General features: G+C 33.1%; 2 protein-coding genes and 1 long non-coding RNA gene across 3 annotated transcripts; 2 read left to right on the forward strand and 1 right to left on the reverse strand.

Moving 5' to 3' along the window:
- The first annotated feature begins 1,011 nt into the window (after window positions 1-1,011).
- Window positions 1,012-2,578, forward strand: LOC123660852 (serine/threonine-protein phosphatase 4 regulatory subunit 2-like). Its single transcript, XM_045595881.1, has one exon. It carries the CDS (start codon window positions 1,099-1,101, stop codon window positions 2,422-2,424), a length of 1,326 nt encoding a protein of 441 aa, XP_045451837.1. The 5' UTR covers window positions 1,012-1,098; the 3' UTR covers window positions 2,425-2,578.
- Window positions 2,579-5,171: 2,593 nt separating this feature from the next.
- On the reverse strand, window positions 5,172-19,954 carry LOC123660851 (probable 4-coumarate--CoA ligase 1). Its single transcript, XM_045595880.1, has 9 exons — window positions 19,627-19,954; window positions 16,955-17,165; window positions 16,508-16,654; window positions 15,422-15,622; window positions 14,482-14,590; window positions 14,072-14,298; window positions 12,927-13,105; window positions 10,841-10,996; window positions 5,172-5,635 (listed from the first exon to the last, which is right to left on the reverse strand). The coding sequence occupies exons 1-9, from the start codon at window positions 19,888-19,890 to the stop codon at window positions 5,351-5,353; spliced, it is 1,779 nt and encodes a 592-aa protein (XP_045451836.1). The 5' UTR covers window positions 19,891-19,954; the 3' UTR covers window positions 5,172-5,350.
- LOC123660854 lies at window positions 6,185-7,226 on the forward strand. Its single transcript, XR_006744259.1, has 3 exons — window positions 6,185-6,438; window positions 6,761-6,842; window positions 7,063-7,226. It is a non-coding gene; the product is annotated as an uncharacterized LOC123660854 (long non-coding RNA).
- Window positions 19,955-20,716: the final 762 nt, after the last annotated feature.

The raw sequence follows: 20,716 nt of genomic DNA on the forward strand, positions 1-20,716 counted from the left end.
TATGTGAAAAATGTAAGTGTGACTTTAATTTAGTATGTGTGAGTTTCGTAGTGACAGACGATTATTTTTGTGTGGGAATTAGATTAAGTGTGCATGTGTGTAATTTCCCCCCAAAAAATGACAGACAGTTTTGTATCGGTAACAAACGCAATGGCTATTGTACTCCCCTCCGTGTTGCTCTATGGTCCTTAGTTTTCTACATTGGCTACGTTCCTCTTAAGGCCCGCAACGCCATCGACAATGACCGCTGAAATTGCCGTTCCACTAACGTAAAAATGTCACGGACGTTGTAAGCGAATTTAATAGGTGGAACGCATATTCGAGCGCTATGTACTCGCAATATGGTGGCATGATAAAAACAAGCAGCTGTGGGAGTTGTGAGTAAATATTTGGCATGGATTAGAGTAAAACCTAATTCAATATAGATTAGAACGAATGAGAAATATACTCGGAAAATTCAACAAGTTCTGATGACATTCATTATTTAACGTTGACAGTAGTTTTTTAAAAATTCCCACCACATTTTAATGGAAGCCAAATTTGACTCTCCTTTATTTTGTGGGCAAAGTGGGTTTGATCTGGTTGCGAACAGTGACGTTATTCATGACGTCGAGCGATCGCTCACGACGATCACGAACCTTAGGTGGAACGATAGATAGCGTTGCATGAAATCGTTGCGGTCGTTTAGTGGAACGCATCCATTATGTAGCATAAACACCTGTTAGACATTTTCTTTTTCGATAATTATCTGTACAAAAGTTATTTGTTGTCTGCAGTCTTAACATTTTCAATTGAAGATTGTTGGCATTAGTCGAGGTGTTTTTTTTTAGTTTTCTACCGTTTATTACAATGGAAAACGCTGAAGAGGTATTACATTTCCTGGAAGAATTTTCAAAACGTAAACAAAAAACAATACCACAAGAGCTTAATGATTATTTAGCGTATGTAGCGCGTACCGGTGACCCAGTGTACCAGTGGTCTCTTGTGAAGAGTTTATTTAAGGAAAAATTACTTAACGTTATAACTGATTTCTACGAAACCACGCCAGGTATTGAAATTCCTCCATATCCTAATGTAGATCCATTCAATTACGATATCATGAAAAATAGTCTCTTGGAGAGACTTGACTCGTTTACTTCAGCTCCATTTACAGTTCAAAGAATATGTGAACTTCTTACTTTCCCTCGTAAGCAATATAACAGAATCGATAAGTTTATGAGAGCCATTGAAAAAAATATTTTAGTCGTAAGCACAAGAGAGCCAGGTCATCAGCGTCAGCCAGAACCAGAAAATGGCGAACGTATTGTTAATGGATCAGATAACAATTCAGAATACAATGTTGATGTTGAAATGGAAGATATGTCATGGAAAGATAGTTCTGCTTCAAAACAGAGCTCAGAACCTCAGCCTGGATCATCTGATGCCCATATTTCAGTAGATGATATAGAAGCACGATTACAAGCTAAGCAAGAAACTTCTATGGACACACAAGAAAAAGTTATTACTCAATATGAATCTCTTACTCCTCCTGAATTAAATGTTACTGAAAATACTGTTGAAAGTGTACAATCTCCTACTGAACCTGTCCAAGAAATAGCATCAACTAGTGATGATGCTAAAAATAACAATAGTTCTTCTGAACCACCTGAATCAAAAGAGGATATTGAAATGAAGGGTGACACGCCAAATCAAAGTATTGTCATTCCTGAAATTAAAGTTGAAGATGTAGAAATGACAGAACAAAAAGTTATTGAACAAACAAACATATCAAAGAATGCTGAAAAGCAAGAAAATATTCAAAAGAAGAGTGAACAAGCCCCACCTGAAACAACCCAAATAACAGTAGAAGGAAACAGCTCCCACTCTGATAAATCAGAAGAACTTAAGCAGACACCGGAACTATCTTCAAGCGAAGAGAGTTCCTCATCAAGTGACAATACAGATGGCAATAGTAATTCCCCAAAAACTGATGAACATATTGATGTGCAAGAAGAATCACAGTCAAATGAAAAAATTGAAAGTCCAGAAAACATTGATACAAAAAAAATTGAATCTGAAAATACTGAAACACCAATAGAAAATGACGTACCCTTAAGTAAGATTGAATCGGAAAACTATTCCATTTCTGATGTCCAATCTGAATTACCAAAAATAACTGTGGATGTTGATAGTAAATCTGAAGAGCCAGAAAATACTACTGATACGAATACTAGTACTACTACTACTACTACTGATACAAATACTACTACTATTACTACTGATACAAATACTACTACTATTACTAGTACTAATACTAATACTACCACTACCACTACTACTCCTACTACTACTATTAGCATTACTAATTCTGCTTCTAATATCTCTGCTGTTGAAATTGAAAAAGAAGTGTGTAAAACTGAAACATCCCCTGATACTGAGAGTTAATTATGTAATAAAAAAATATTCTGTGATCTTTGATTACTGTAATTCTTTGATAATTATGACGGATTTAGTTTAATTGGATGTGTTTAATGATTCAGTTTTTTATGTGAGTTGTGTAATTTGTCAACAATTTAATAATTAGTAGACCAGGACTAAATATTATTTTGAATAATTTATGTCCTTGTTATGACTGATTGTGTTTTTTAGTCTTTGAATGATGGTTAGTGGTAGTTATTATTATGACATTGTATTAGAAACTAAGATTTAATTGCCTATGTAATTAATATAAATTTATATTACAAAAAAAGTAATTTGGATTTATAGAAAACAAAAAGAAAAAATTATGTGTTGTCATGGGACACCAGGTAAGAACGAAGTTCCTTCGGATGGTATAGAAGCAACACAATTGGAAAAAAAATGTTGAATTTTATATATATTTTCTAGTTCTTATTTTTTTTTTTTTTTATAAATTTTGTTGATTGGTTTTTAATTAAGTACATAAAAATATTTAGGAAATTTAGTATTTTAGAAAATAACAAATACCGTAAAATAAAATAAATCAAATAAAATAATAGTAATAATTCAAACAAATTAAGTGAAATAAAAAACATGTGGCTTTATTTATTTTTGTCGGCAGTATAAAATTACATAAATAATTTTAAAAAAGTTTACTAGTAATATTTTAGTTTTACAGACGTCATATTATACATTCGTGTGACTGATATTACGTCACTTCCGTTATATATTATTCTTACGGTTTTAGTATCACATTTTTTTCAGTTCGCTCGCCCAGCTAAATGTCAAGCCTGCCGTAAGGAACTTCGTTCCAATAAAGTTTGATGTAGGAAGTAAATTCCAAAACTACCTTTACCACTAAAACTACTCTTTGAACATCCCTTTTAAAATAATATAAATGTTTCTAAACACACATTATGTAATTAAAATCTTATTAAAGGAATAAAATTAAATTATTTCTAGCATCAGATAAAATTCTTCTAAAGTTCTTTATTTTTGGTCAGTATTATTCAACATAGCAAACTGTTTTAAAATTAAATATTCATATTTGTTTATAAATATTTTTTTTAAGATTTTACTTAACCCATATCCAACAAGTCTACAAAAACATCAACTACAACTGGATGTAACAAAATAAGATTTAATTGCACAATATAATCTACTATTACTTAGTAATATCAATTTTACTCTTTCTAAATTAGAAGTACAGAAATATGAAATGGCCTAAGAGTGTAAACCAAAAAATAAACTGAAGACAAATTTATGTAACTCGAAACTAAAAACATGCTTATACTCGTTTAAGGAGGTCCTAATTAAGTAGTAGGTACATGCACACTCAACATTAATAAAGACGTTAAGGGGGAAAATTGCTCTGTTCTTGGTAGTTCACAGTAAAAGTCAACCCAGGCTACAATTAAAGTAAAAAGAAATATTTTACTCAAACGACTTCTTGAGTCCTTTCCATAGAAAATAGAATAAATTTAGATTTTTTAGTTGCATTATAACAAATAATGTTGGAGAACAAAATAAAGCAATAAAATGCTTTATGATTTTAATCTTTCTTAATATGTTAAATAAATTTTGAAAATTTATTGCTATTTCAAATCAATCAACCAAGTCTTTTTAACCGACTTCCAAAAAAGGAGGAGGTTCTCAATTCGACTGTATTTTTTTTTTTTTTTTTTTTTTTTTATGTATGTTACATCAGAACTTTTGACCGGGTAGACCGATTTCGACAAATTTTGTTTTAATCGACAGGTGGTGTGTGCCAATTGGTCCCATTTAAATTTATTTGAGATCTAACAACTACTTTTCGAGTTATATCTAATAATGCGTTTTTACTTGACGCTTTTTTAGTCGACCTACGTTGTATTATACCGCATAACTTTCTACTGGATGTACCGATTTTGATAATTCTTTTTTTGTTGGAAAGGGGATATCCTTAGTTTGGTACCATGATAAGGAAACCAGGATCTGATGATGGGATCCCAGATAAATCGAGGGAAACTCTCGAAAATCCGCAATAACTTTTTACTGGGTGTACCGATTTTGATAATTTTTAATTTAATCGAAAGCCGATGTTTATCATGTGGTCACATATAAATTTTATTGAGATCTAATAACTACTTTTTGAGTAATCTTTGATAACGCGTAGTTGCTTGACTATTTTTTCGTCGACCTACGTTGTATTACTTATCGATGTAATTGAAGTCGGTTTTTTTTTCGTTTGCGAGCAAACACAATTATTTAAATATTAGTTATCGTCTATTATTACATTTCTTTTTTTTTTTTAAATTACTTGTCTTGCTATTTCTCACATAGATTATTACCTATTGGTATAAATATTCTTTGCATAAAAGAACTACGCAGATTTAGATATTTTTACCAGGAAAACATATCTGGTTCTGGTCTAAAATATTTAAACACTAATAATAATACACGAGTTCACCAGAAAAATAATGAAGTATAATCTATGTATTATTACGTGAAACAAAAACTTTGCACCTCTTACGAAAGTTATCAATTATTATCAAAATTTAAATACAACTTCTTGTGATTTGATCACGACTATATTGTGACCCCCCCCCCTCTCCGAGCGCCAAAGCTGGATCCGCTCTTGAATACAATACAATTGTTTGAAATTAAAACAATTATTTAGATTGTAAAACCATTTATTATTTCAATATTTCTTATTTTTTTTTTTTTTAATAATTTTTACTAATTCTTTTTTTTTAAATCTATTTACATACAAATTTTTTTATGCAGTCAACTACACATTTATCTTACGTCATTTACAGTAGGTTATAAAAAGATACAACCACACCGAAATATTACTAATTAAATATTGGTATACAAATTACTATGTATTTACAAAAATTATACTACCTATCTAGTTAAAAACTTGATATTTTATTTATTTCTTTTTACCTAATACTTTGAGTTCATTGCGCATAATTTTTCCGGCGGTGTTGCGAGGAATAGCATCTAAAAATGCAACACCTCCCTCAAGATGCTTGTATTTGGTTAGTTTTTGAGCAACAATATCATAAACTTGCTTTTCCGTTAATTTATGGTTTGGTTTTAAAACGACAAAAGCTTTTGGGACTTCCCCTGCAAGTGAGTCAGGGATCCCAACTACAGCGACATCTGCTACTTCTGGCTGCTCCATGATCACGCTCTCGATTTCAGTTGGTGATACCTGAGAAAAATTTATTATATTATTGTTGCGGGTTTGATTAAGCAGCAGCGTGGTCGATTAAGCTCTGATCCTTCTCCTACATGGGGAAAGAGGCCTCTATGCCCAGCAGTGAGATATTACTGGCTGACGCGTTAAATAAATTCTGACAAAAAACATGTTAAAAGGCATTATTCTATTTTTACTTCACCATTTGCCGATAAAAGCTATGTTACCAAAATCATTGCAGTATGGATACTGCAATGATTTGGGTAACATTTAACAACATAACATTTTATTTCTGTATTACCATTGATCTTCACATAAAATTAATAGGTGGATAGTTAGAACCACGGTCTTATACACAGGTCGGTTATATACAGGTCATGAAACTATGCCCAATTTCAATGGTGAGAGATTAGTACGATAATGTCATAGCTTTTCGTTTGCGTCATCAACGGTCACGTGGTGCGGTGCGCAAGACGGTTGAGTGACGTTTCATTGTAATATTCTATATATCGCCTCTTTGCTTCAATAACGTGATAAGTCGGAATTTTCAATTTTTTTTTTATTTGATATTTGAAACCGCCGTGACCGATTTTATTTTTCCAAAAAACGTGGTATATTTTGGGTGTGTAATGGCGAATTTATGAGAGAAAGAGACAGTGTGACTGTGTCAGATCGCGATATCACGTTGTCTCTTTCTATGCAAAGATTTGTTTCTACAATGAAACAAAACAGTTGTCACTGCGCACTTGTAGTGGAAGGTGCTCTCAAATTTCAGCGAAAACGTGACATTACGACGATATCACTGTTTGGTTGCAAAGGTATGTTTTAATTCAATAATATTATTTTTTATTTTAATGTGATATTGTGGGTTAACACAGTGTTGTTGAAAAAAATGTGTGATGTGTTAATTGTTATAAATTCTCATGTTACACTGTTGCTGAAAGAATGAGAATTTTGCTTTGTGTTATCTTATGATATAACATTGTAGATGATGAAACTTTTTCTAATACAAAAATAAAATTATAGTTATCTGTTGATGTTCCGCTATGGAACAAAAAAATAATAATTTGACCACTAATATTCAGAAATATTGCTTTGTTAATGCTAAAACAAAGTAACTAATTCTACTTATTTTTCCAGATGGAATCGCGATGTAAAAGACTTGTTAATCTTGCATTGACAACAGAACAATCAAATATTCCTGTTGCAGGGATAAGTGCAGGTATCTATTTGTGAATTGAACCATTATAAAACTACTTAGTAGGAAAACTCCTCCGCCACCGCATGGCTGAGTTAAATACCTATCTACTTCTACTTTTTTTAACGCGTGGTAGGTACTCGTACAATTAACTACTCCCGCGCGCGTTATAATGTAGGCACTAAGTTTGGATTATATTTTTTCTGTCGTATTAAAATTAAATATTTAAACGTTTTTTTTTTAGATAAGGACACAACGTTAAGCTTAGGGGATGCAAGGTCAAATACAGAGGAAACAAAGTTAAATGTGGATGATGCAGCAAAAAATCGTCATCGTTGTGATTCTACGAGCAGCAGTGGTAGTTCTTCGAGTGACTCATCATCATCATCGAGTAGCTCAACAAATACATTTTTTTATGAAGGTACCTAAATTTCATCGGTGTTTTCAATTTTTATAGTAATTTACCGAATTATATTTACATTCAAACCGTAATTCATTTTGTATACAGATAGTGATGATTCAGTTAAAGACCCAAACTACGAAGTTGTGGAGCCTCGACGTCTTAATCAAAGTTCTTCAGATTCTGATGAAGAAGTTGGTAATGTTAACAAAAGACACCACGATGGTGTTTTACAAGAAATTGTTATTCGTGCACCTACAGAAGAACACGAACTGATTATTAACAGGCTTGTACAAAAAGCCGATGCAGTCCCGATTGTACATGACCCGTCAGCTGTTGAAAATATTAGCCCCACTAAACAAAACTCACAAAATCCAGATTGTAGCCCAAACAAAAAAGGAAAAAAAAGGCGAAGACTTGAAGGTAGCTGGAAGAAAAATATAGCGAAGAGGCTGAGAAATAGCGGTAAGTCTTATCAGTCAGTAAAAACAAAAAAAATTATTCCAGAACGGAAATTGAGACCGCCTTGCAGGGAAAACTGCTTATTCAAATGTTGTTCAAGTATTACAGATGACCAACGTCAACTACTTTTAAAAGAATTTTGGAATTTGGGCGATATTGAAAAACAGTGGTCGTTTATTGCAAATAATGTCGAAACAGTCATCCCAAAACATCGATATGTTAAGATAGATTCAGATGGAAATGTGGCACCAACTCGCCAAAATAATAACGCTTTCTTTTTCACCGTTTCCGGAAAAAAGATAAGAGTATGTAAATTATATTTCAAAAACACTTTAGCAATAAATAACCGACCAATAGAGACGGCTTTAAGAAAGAAAAATAAAGAATGCAACATTTCTTCAATGAAAGATGAGCGGGGACATCATTTAAATAGATATAAAGTCGATGAAAATATAAAGAATGATGTAAAAAAATTTATAGACGCAATACCGAAAATCGAATCACATTATATAAGGGCCAACTCAAAACGACATTATATCGATGGCAGCAAAGCCATTACCGATCTTCATAGAGACTATGTTGCAGAATGTAAGTCGAAAAATGTACCTTTCGCCAATTACTTAATGTTTTACCGTATATTTACGCACGATTACAACATATCGTTCTTTGTTCCTAAAAAAGATTTATGTGATGTGTGTGAAGCTTACAAAAATAGCACTGATGAAGAGAAAGAACGATTAAAAGAAAACTACGAAACGCATCAAAATGAAAAAGTTCTCTCACGTGCAGAGAAGGAGAACGATAAAAAGAATGGTGAAATTCTCGTTGCTGTGTACGACCTCCAAGCAGTTTTTCAGTGTCCCAAAGGGGACATTTCTGTCTTCTATTACAAGTCGAAATTGAATGTATTTAATTTAACTATATACAACATTCAGAGTAACAGTGTTGAAAGCTATATTTGGGATGAGTCAAACGCTCACAGAGGTGTAAACGAAATCGGTACTTGCGTTTACAAATATCTCGTCAAAATTTCAGAATCAGTCGAAAATCTAGATGTTGTATTCTATTCGGATAATTGTGGGGGTCAACAAAAAAATAAATTTATGATCTGCATGTATTTATACGCAGTAAAGACAATACCTAATCTTAATTCAGTCAGTCATAAATATTTAATAAAAGGACATACCCAGAATGAGGGCGATTCCGCCCATTCCCAGATTGAGAGAGAAATTAAGCGGCAATTACGATCTGGACCCATGTATACACCAGATGCATTTCTTGGTGCCATAAAGGCTGCCCGGAAGAAAAGTGAGCCCATCCATGTGAATGAAATGTGCTTCGCAGATTTCTATGATTGGAAAAACTTAACTAATCAAATGAACTTTTCGTTGCTAAAAGACGAAAATAATGATTCAGTCAAACTATCAGGTTTAAAGGTGATTCGAGTTCAAAAAAGCGATCCTGAAGCTATATTTTTTAAAGATTCATATGCTGATAAACAAATTAAAAAAGCTATTGTTATAAAAAAGAAAAGGAACGTCACTTCAAATTTGGAATTAAAAAATGTATACAACCAAAAACCTGGGATATCTGATAAAAAAAAAGCAGACCTAATGGATTTGGTTGAGAAAAATCTTATCCCCAGATACCATAGGCCATTTTATGAATGTCTGTAACTTTTTTGTATATATATACACAACACGTTAACGGTTAACAAACAAGCGTATGGCTTGCCTGATGGTAAGCGATTACCGTAGCCTATAGACGCCTGCAACACCAGAAGCATTGCAAGCGCGTTGCCGACCCTATCCCAAATTCCTCCCAGGAGCTCTGGTCACCTTACTCATCACCAGGAATAAAACACTGCTTAAAAACAGTATTATTTAACTGTGATCTTCTATAAGGTCGAGGTACTACTCCAGTCAGGCTGCTCCATATTTTGAGCAGGAAACTCCTGCTGTGCCCTACCTCAACTGAATTTTTGAGAATAGCGGTTTTTTTTTAAATATAGACTGATTTTATTAATTACGCCAAATCGAAAGTAAGACTGTTGTACATAATTTAAGATAAAGTGATCATTGTAAGAGACTGATTTAATGTAAAATTGTGATTTTATGTTGGTTAAGTTAGCTGTACTGAGTTTATACTCTAAGTGCCATATTATTATTAAATTAATAGTTTATTTATTTTTGTTTGAAAATTTTATATTCTTGTTTTGTCTAAGACAATTTAGATATAAATTATTAATTCTTCTAATTGTATTTTTATAGGTGTATTTTGAAATCGCAGTGTTTCAAATAAATATTGGTACTGAAATCTAAAAGTTTTTATTTCAACAATGTTTTTTCATTATATAACTCAGTTTAATAACCGAAGTAATATCATCAAAATCGTGACATTTTCGTTTGTAACACTTATCTTACTGTATATTTGCAAGAACAATGTGACATGTTTTCCCCTTTTTTTCAAATAAAGCCAATTTCTTACTAAACTTCTAAATTATCAGTATTTTGATAATTTTTCACATAGTATATTTGTTATAATTTACAATACATTGTAGATTTACAGTAAAAAAATATTTTGTTTCGACGCAATTATTTTTTGAAAGTTGAAAAACGCTCTCCTCTAAAATTTCATTTTTCAAGATAACACGTTATTGAAGCAAAGAGGCGATATATACTAGCTGACCCGGCAAACGTTGTCTTGCCGCTAAACGCTATTAAGAAATAGGGGTTGGTGGTAGAAGGGTGAAAATTTAGGGTTGTATGTATTTTTTAATGTTGTATCATAAAAAAATAGAAATTAAAAATTTTGTCTAAAAAATAAAAATTTAGGGGTGGACTACCCCTAACATTTAGGGGGATGAAAAATAGATGTTGGCCGATTCTCATAGATACCGGATAAGCACAAAATATTTCATCAAAATCGGTCAAGCCGTTTCGGAGGAGTATGGCAACGAAAACTGTGACACGAGAATTTTATATATTAGATATATATATAATCTATATAATAATCAGATCTCATAGACTCTCATAACCCTGTATGAGAATTTGGTCTGCATTTGTCCATGTTTTATGAGATTTTTTTTAAATATATTATATTACATAACTACATATTTTTGTTCATAAAATTAAATTATTTTTATCTTTATGATAGATACCTGGTTGCCCTTGACTTTGATAAGTTCTTTGGTGCGGTCAACGATGTAGAAGTAGTGGTCATCATCATAATACGCGACGTCACCAGTGTGCAGCCAGCCTTCGCTGTCGATAGTTTCTTTGGTAGCCTTCTCGTTATTCCAATAACCTTTCATGACCTGTAACACATACGTTCGTATTAACCCTAAAAGCCTAATCTAACTTTCAAAGAGAATATATACCAAATTCTTGTGGAACCTACTGAATTAATTAATATCAAGCAGAACAACTAGTTTAAAAAAAACGTAAATTCGGCATTTTTTATTACGACAAAACAAAGAGAATATAAGACGCTCTAGCGGGTACATCGTTCCATAGCTTAATTGGCTAGAGCGTCGACACGGTCAGTCGGAGACGCGGGTTCGAATCCCGCTGGAGCGGTCAATTTTTGATATGATATTCAAAAATGTTTATATAAGCTTCTCACAATATTGCGGTAGAGTTGTAATTAGATATTTGTAGTTACTCACTGAGCACTTTCTATCTGCAATGGTACCTATCAATAATGACAGATGATGTAATGTAAATAAGTGTGCGAAATTGCATACTCCTCCGTCCGCTCAATTTTCGTAAAAAGGGGTACAAAGTTTTTGTTTCACGTATTAATATATAGATATTCAATGTTTCTCAGTGATCTTAAGTCAGTCAGTCAGTCATTAGTGAGTTTGAAACTTTGAAGTGCTAAAATTCAGTGTGTGGCGAGCACAAAGTTTAGATATGTACCTACAGACTGGTCTAAAATTTATGCTACAAATCTTTAAAGTATAATAATTATTATCCATATTTGTTTAAAGAGTAATTAATAAATGTTAAAAATTATTGGATTTTTCTATTAAAGTAAGTTTGTTTCAGTCGATTATTAAGAAGTAAATTTGTTTTGTTTGAATTTATGCATAATTTTATATTTCGTTGTAATAAATAAATGTGAATGTAGTTTTATTTTATAACAGTGTTTTATTAATAGTGTTATGTAACCCAAGCCTTAATTTCGATTAAATTGTTTTGGAAAAAAGCCCCGACATAGGTATATATTTTGCACACATACGTCAAGAAATACTCTTTGAGGGCATGTCTATTTATCGCAGAGTCATCAAACACCGCTGCAATCGTCCATGTATTGTGTCATACGAATACTAATAACATCAAACGTCAGCAGTTTAATAACTAGGGTACATACATCGCATAATATTAATCATGTATATCAAGCTTCTTATTAAAATTGTGTTTATAAAATACCACCAACGGCATTTGAACCTACACCTACGGAATAAATGAAGAAATTTGTGTAATTTTTTCACTGATTACGAGTCTATTTTTGTCTTTATATGACATTAGTGATGTGCCCATAAACAGTTTATTGTACTAGTTAATTGAGTTATATCAACGAAATGTTACAGTAGACGTTAGAGTTACGTAGTAACCAAGGGCGTCGCCAGCCGATGGCGCAGGGGGGGGCAAGTTGACTTTACCTACTACAATTCATACTTTTCTCATTCTCTATGAATGAGAAAAGTAGGTATGAATTGTAGGTAAAGTCGACAGCCCATGAAGCTTTTCACTTGTACTACGAGCCTTACATCTACAGCGATTGTAATAACAACAGTATCTTAGTACTATATACATATAGAGCAGGAGGAGCGTAGTTGAGCGTACGGAATATTAGGAGTGGAATTGGTGAATTCATTCGAGTTTCGACGTACGGAAATGATTGTTCAAGGCTTGAACTTCAAGCAAATCAACTCAAAGACTTAGGACTTTGGTTGCATTATATTTGGCAACTTTTTTAGAATCACTAGGGGGGGGCAGCTGTCCCTCCCTGCCCCCCCTTGGCGACGCCCTTGGTAGTAACTATTTAGTAATCTGGGGTGCCTACCCCACAAGCACGAGTGATAGTTTTGACGCCAAGTGCGACTGTGTGATTTTTTTGCTATCTCAACTTTTATTTTTGAGAATTTAGATCTTTTTGGCGTTAAGTGTGTATATATCTTATGGCGAAATGAATAATTGAATGAAATATGTCATAGTCGTGGCGGGTGCAGGGCAGCTCACCTGCGGGCCGCGCAGACACAGCTCGCCGGCGCGCTGCGGGCCCAGCGCCTCGCCGCCGCGCAGGTCCAGCACGCGCGCCTGCGTGGACGACACCAGCTGGCCCGCGGAGCCGATCTTGTCGGGCGGGTACTCGTACGGCGTCATCAGGGTGACGGGAGAGCTCTCCGTCATGCCGTAGCCTGAAAGAACGAATTTTATTTCTATTTTATAAACGAATAGGTCTGCAAACAAGCGTCCGGCTCGCCTGATGGTAAGCGGGCACCGTTGCCGATGAACCCTTGCGACGCCAGAAGCATCGCAAGCGCTTTCCCGATCCTACCTCCGACCCTCCTCAGGAGCTCTGGCTACTTTACTCATCTTTATTTATTATTTACTAGAGAGCAGTGTTATTTAGCTATGTTCATCGTAAGATTAAGGTGCTTCCCCAGACGCGTTGCTCCAGATTTTGAGAAGGATTATATCCTTGCTGTGTCCTACTTAATTGACTTTATAATTATTACTTATCTAAGACATCGTTTTTTTTTTTCAAATGTAACAATTAATGTTGTTACAGTTTGGGTTCATTATGAGTACCTATTAAATCTAATATATAAAATTCTCGTGACGCGGTGTCTGTAGTTAAACTCCTCAGAAACGGCTTGACCGATTCTCTTGAAATTTTGTGTGCATATTGGGTGGGTCTGAGAATCGAACAACATATATTTTTCATCCCCCTAAATGTTAAGGGTAGTCCACCCCAAATTTCTTTTTTAATTTTTGGATAAATTATTTATTTTTTATTTTTTGTGATACAACATTAAAAAATACATACAACCCTAAATTTTCATCCTTCTACCACAAACCCCTATTTTTAAATAGCATTTAGTGGCAAGACAACGTTTGCCGAGTCAGCTAGTTTTATTATAAAATATAGCGATGCTCCGCAGTTTTATGCGCGTACTAAAATTTTATACAGCCTTCCTCAGTATTTACTATAGCATTATCCAACTGATTTTTTTTTAAGAAAGTAATTTAAAAAAGATATATTTACGAAAAAAAATGGTGGTAGAAAGTTAGTACCTCCGATAAACACAGAGAACACGCTCGTGTAATCTACAAATATTTTTTCCTAGTAGATACGTTAATTTTTTATCTCACAGACTGACCTTGAAGCAGTTTTAATTGGTCCTTAGTTTTTTCACATTTTAGCAAGAACTTCTCGAACATACTGTTGGTTGTAGGTGCGGCACCGACCATGACACTCTCGACTGTTTGCAAATGCTCCTTCTTAACCATGGGATGTGTGGTTAGGAAGGCCAGTAGAGATGGTACCACAAACAGCGTTGTGGGTTTGTACTCGACTAAACATTTTACGTAGTCTTCTGGAGTAAACCTTCAACGATGGAAAGTTTCATGAAAGAAGGTTTAGTTATTTAGTTAGTAAAATACTAGATAGTATATAGGTACATTAATAAAATATTAAATTTTATACCAAAATGGATTTTGTGACTGGATAATATATATTTAATTTTTGGTTTTTATAACGTAAGTCTTGATAATAACAAAAAATACTTACTTTGGTAGGGATACAAGATGGTATCCTAATAGTAAATTATAGTTTAGAATTGCATTGAATCCATAAATGTGGAAAAATGGCGGTACTGTCAGAACAATGTCACCTTTACCTACAAACAGAGACATATCTAATTCTGTGTGTTAAGCAAAACTTCAGGCAAATTTTAAGTGATTAAAACAAAGTAGGATGTTCTTAATTCAAGTGTACATCATTATTTTATTATTATTTTTTATATAACTAGGTCGGCAAACAAGCGTACGGCTCACCTGATGGTAAGTGAATACCGTGGCCTATAGACGTTTGAAACACCATAGGCATCGCAAGCACGTTGCCGAGCCTATCCCCAATTCCCCCCAGGAGCTCTAAGACCACCTTACTTACCAACAGGAACACAACACTGCTTGAAACCAGAGTATTATTTAGCTGTGATCTTCTATAAGCTCGAGGTACTACCCCAGTCGGGCTGCTCCATATTTTGAGCAGGAAATTCCTGCTGTGCTCTACCTCAGTTTTTTAGTTTCTTTTATATATGTTACTCCATAATCGTTTACTGGGTGTACCGATTTGATGATTCCTTATTTAGTCGAAAGCTGGTGTGTCCCATTAAAGTATGTCATGTCGTCCCATTTAAATTAGAGCGAGATCTGGTGATAGTTTTTAAGTTATCCCTAATAATGTGTCTTGTACTATACTTTCCCAGTGTCGTAGTGGAGGAGGGCATCATGCCCCGGGCGCTACTCGCAAAGGGGCGCCAAATAGTCCGAAAAACAAAAAATTGCTCGACATATTATATGGTTTTTTAATGGGAGGGCGCTAAAAAGGTTTAGTGCCCCGGGCGCTAGTTAAACTCACTACGTCACTGTACTTGCCCATGTAAATTGTAATTAGTTTTTTTTTTGTTTCAGAACAAACACAATAAATAAACATGTCCCGTACATACCCTTTTCTCCTTCATATTTCATTATCTTAGGCGTTTGAACTTGTTTTAGATTAGATACTAAATTCCTATGGGTCAACATGACTCCTTTTGGTAGACCAGTTGTACCGCTGGAGTAAGGAATCAAACACACATCTTCACAATCCACTGTTGGAAGATCTGCCTTATGATCAGCCATTAAAAGTGATCGGAGACCATATATGCCTTTAAAAATGTAAAAAGTACAATTTTGTTTTATACATTAGATGATCCGCGAGTCACAGTGACGTATAGAACACAACACCATAACTCTGCCACCACTATTCTGCTCCAAAGGGTTGTAGCGCGGTGTTCTATAGTTCATAATTCTTATTCAAAATATTTTTTATAGTTTATCTGACAATGAGTTTAGCACGTTATTATGGCTGGTCAATTTTTGATATGATATTCAAAAATGTTTAGAATTCCTAATGTGTGAGTAACACGAAAATAAAATCGTACATATTAAAAATAGCATGGTGTCGTCTCCTGTCAAAGATTTTCATTGTAATATGAAACTTTGAATAGCTACGGGTTTCTGTAAAGAACTCACTATAGACGGCGCCACGGTTCACTTAAACCGAATATAAAAATCATCATATCAAAAATTTCGATCTAGCGGGTACATCGTTCCATAGCTTAGTTGGCTGGAGCACCAACACGGTCAGCCGGAGACGCGGGTTCGATCCCCGCTGGAGCGGTCAATTTTTGATATGATATTCAAAAATGTTTAGAATTCCTAATGTGTGACATTTATATTATTCATTTAGACTTAATTATTAAATTTTCCATTTTAAATTAAATTTATTCGTAGGTACGTAATTCATTATTTTCTACATTATTTTAAGTAAAAGAATGTTGGTTTTTGTTGGCGTGACCTTTTAAATTGTTATGTATTTTGTTGAAGGTACTGTTATTTATCGCTCTAATTATAAATAAACGTTAAATGTTGTAAAAAAAATTACCGATTGCAGTTGGCAAAATTAAGACACGTCTACTTAGCCTCCTAAAACGTTATTTTTATGTCAAAATGAACGTTCTAATTAGCCTGTAAATTCATAGAGTATTCACCTTTAGCAGTGTCATCATCACCACCTACCCAGATGGTGCCCTTGTAGCCCGTCAGTGACTTGCTAACTTCCTGTGCTAACGGCATGAACATTTCTATAGTTGCAATTGCCTTCACATTGCAATCAGAGAATTGACGTCGCACTTCATCTAAAACATCATTCATATCTTTATGTACCTACTAGAGTACTAGTCTACTGGTTATTTATGATTTACTAGTTTACAAAGGAACAAAGTAAAATTATTTATTTTAAAGATATCTAAAGCGTGGTAAGCAAACGAGTGTTAACTATTCATTTGATATTTTTTACTATTCATTTCATATTTTTTAATAAAGAAAAATTCCATCAAATATCAATCGTTATCTTCATAAATAAAAAATGTAGTAGTTAGTTGACTAAATTTCGTATAGGACTGTCTGAAACAAGGAATAACCCCATTTTTATTTACCTGTTGTGTATAATGGATTGGCAAATGTAACAACTAGGCCAGCCCTCATAGCGCCATGTATAAGAACGACAAACTCCGGTATGTTCGGCAGGATGATACCAATCCTCTCACCAGGGGCCATTTTTAAATGGCCGGCGAGGGCGCAAGCGCAGCGTTCCACCATCATACGCATCATACCATAATCGTAAGACCGACCTGTTGCCCCACATGTCTATCAAAATATAATAGGTTATCCATTACTAATAGAAAGCAATTAAACGACTATATTATTAAATATATAAATATTTATGGTCGATGTAAGGTACCTTCACAAACATTGATTTATTTGGTACGATCCGTGATCGTTGAAATTTGAAGCGATTCCAGAGCGCCGAATCTTATACTTTTAAACGAGCAATTCTTATGTATACTTGTACTAGAATTGCTTGTTGAATATATATATTTCTAATATATAAAATTCTCGTGTCGCGGTGTTTGTAGTTAAACTCCTCCGAAACGGGTTGACCGATTCTCATGAAATTTTGTGTGCATATTGTACTCAATATGCACACAAAATTTCATGTTGTTGTTCATCTATTTTTCATATCCCTAAATGTAAAGTGTAGTCCACCCCAATTTTTTTTTGTTTTTAGATAAATTATTTATTTTTTATTTAAATATAATTTGGCGTTGAAAAATACAGACAACCCTAAATGTTCACCCTTCTACCACCAACCCCTATTTTTAAATAACGTTTAGCGGGAAGACAACGTTTGTCGAGCCAGCTAGTATATATAGAATCTGAATCTCGGAAACGGCTCCAACGATTTTACGATTTTCATGAAATTTAATATGCAGGGAATTTCGGGGGAGATAAATAAATCTAACTAGGATTCATTTTTAGAAAATGTCATTTCATCTAAGTTTTTAGATAATGAAAAAATATCGTTAGAGTGCGAAGGTAAATTTCGCAAATATTTGGGAAGTAGTAATAGCTCAGGCGGGAAATCGGCCGGTCACGATCAACCGAAAAGACCACGGTTCAAATCCTCAATAGATTATTATTTTTTCTTTTTTTTCTAATTGCACTCGTTATTTTTTATTTAATAATGTATGTAAAATCGAAAAATATTATTTATATTTTATCATTATTATTTTTTAATTATTTTTTTTTTATTTTTGATTTTTTATATTTCTTTATATTTTTTATCATTGTCGGTAAAAAAAATATTATTCATATTTTATAAATATGTAATTCGTATTTAAAAATGATTTCAAAAAAACATGATATACTAAATATACCGAGCTAAGCTCGTCACGTAAGGTCACCCAGGTTCTATTATTTATAGGTCATAAAACTTTATGCACATAACTACATACAAGTATATTGTTTACTAAGCATTTCCATTTTATTAAAATATTATATTGTACTCGTAATAGAAACTAAATAATGTGAATAAATTGTGTCCTAAATTTTAAAGTCTATATAATCTTTAATTATGATTAAGAATTAAGAAAATGTAATTATCTACTATTTTTGGGCACATATTTTACTAAGCAATGCACACAATTGAAAAACTTTATAAAGCCGTGATTCAATCACGTTCCACTATATTGTATCTTATCATTAATTACACAATTAACCATAAACAACATATATTCATCTTACTACTAGACATTGATAATGTGAAATGTTTTATTAATGATAAAATACAAGCTGTATCCTGCGCGCGTTACTATGCTTTTTTTTATTTAATTTTTTGGGTCGTACCAACTCAGAAACCTTTGTGGGCTCATGCACAACATTTTGCTGAAGATCATGACATGATCAAATGCATAGTTGACGATTCTATAAAGGAGATACAGACAAAACATTCATTTTCATATATATACTAGCCGTGCCTACGACTTCGTCCGCATGAAATTTAACAAAAAAGTTACTGTTCAGTTCGTAGAGTTATAAAATAAATTTCAAAAATAAAAGTAGCCTAAGTTACTCCTTACTATATCAGCTATCTGCAAGTAAAAGTTCCGTTAAAATTGGTCCAGCCGTTTCAGAGATTAGCCGGAACAAAGAGACAGACAGACAAAAATTGTAAAAAATGTTATTTTGTTACCGTATAAATAGTAAAAAATGTTATTTTGTTATATGTACCGTATAAACATCCACATGCATTTCTTAAGGAGCGATTATTTTAATATTACAAACACACACTACAATTTTATTTATTTGTATATAGATAAAAACTAGACATGAGACTATCGGGTTAACTAGAAATTCGAATCTTGTGTAAGACGATTAATTTGAAATGAAACTTTTACCAAACGATGAATGTTTAATTATATTTTTTATAAAACCGAAAAGTTAAATTTTGGTGCCAAACTATCTTCAGGTAGCCTCAACCTTCAGTTTCTATTTATAATCTCCTATCATCCCCGGAGACTGCGTGTGTTTATAGATATAATTTGAACTTTGTACTCGAAACATGAAAACAACTATCCAATAGAAGTTATGACATGTTTATGTTTATAGTGTTTTTATGCTATCGAACATTATTATTTTTTAAGTTTGATTACCTACGTTTTTAACATATTAACTAGAAAGAGTCATATTAACTAGAAAAAAATAATAATATATTAAAACGGAAAGAAATAATGTCTTACAATTATAAAAAATATTTAATCGCACTTACCACGCAAGGAGAATCTGTCCATAATTCAATGTCCTTAAAAACATGTTCAGTCAGCGTTTCCTTCCCAGGTGTAATTTCACCCCACGGCGAACTTAACACATTTTGTTCTAACACTGTCACAGTTTTCGTATCTAGGTTTCGATTTAAATTTCGAACAGAAACAGAAACAGTTTCAGACGGTTTAATTTTTTTACATTCATTGGGATATATTCTGTTTAGAATTTGGCGCGCTAAATTGCCGCGTAGAATTTTTAAATGAGACATACTTCCGCTTGGAATGATTTCCCGTGGAACGTTAGCACGTAAATGTTCATCGCAACTTCTAACTAGTGATTTGGCGCGTGTGCCACGATCGTCACAGGGCAAGGTCCATTTAATAATCTTAAGAAAAATAATGGCATATACAATACGATAGAATTGTAAATAAGTATTATGCGTTTTCTTGACAGCGAACTAGTTTCCTTAAGTAAAAATATTAATTAGTAATATTTTATAACAGGGAAAGCTAGTATTTATAAATCTAGTAAAATGTTTGATACTCGATGTAAATCAAACACTAAGTTTTTTATTAAATATTTTTATTGACGGTAAAAACTCGAAATTTGGTGTTTAGGGAAGTGAAAATAAAAAGCAAAATTATGAAAATAACAACAAACATTTTTATTCCACTAAATTTAAATATTCCATAACCCGTCAACACTTTACTTACAATAAAAATTTTAATACAACTATCGTACATCTACTTTGAACATTTCTTCAAAATAATTTACATTAAAAATATATTAAGGGGATCTACTGCGATATTTTCTCCAAGAAAGTCTTAGTTCATAATTCTAAAGTTCAAGAGCATCTGATTGTAATCTATCAACTAATTTAGATAATCATTGAGTGCACTTGCAGCTGCGCAATTATGTTTATTAAAAGGTAAGTATGAACTTTATAGTAGTAGTAGTTTATATATATTTAACTTTTCTTAACTATAAAATATTCCGGAACTTTGATTTTATAACAGCATGTAGGTACATATTATTTTATGGCATTTTAAAGTAAAAAAAAATGAATGTAAATCCCATTCATTGAAATAAATTTA

The sequence above is a fragment of the Melitaea cinxia genome, chromosome 16 (genome assembly GCF_905220565.1).
Source record: "Melitaea cinxia chromosome 16, ilMelCinx1.1, whole genome shotgun sequence".
In the NCBI taxonomy this organism is placed as follows: Eukaryota; Metazoa; Arthropoda; class Insecta; order Lepidoptera; family Nymphalidae; genus Melitaea; species Melitaea cinxia.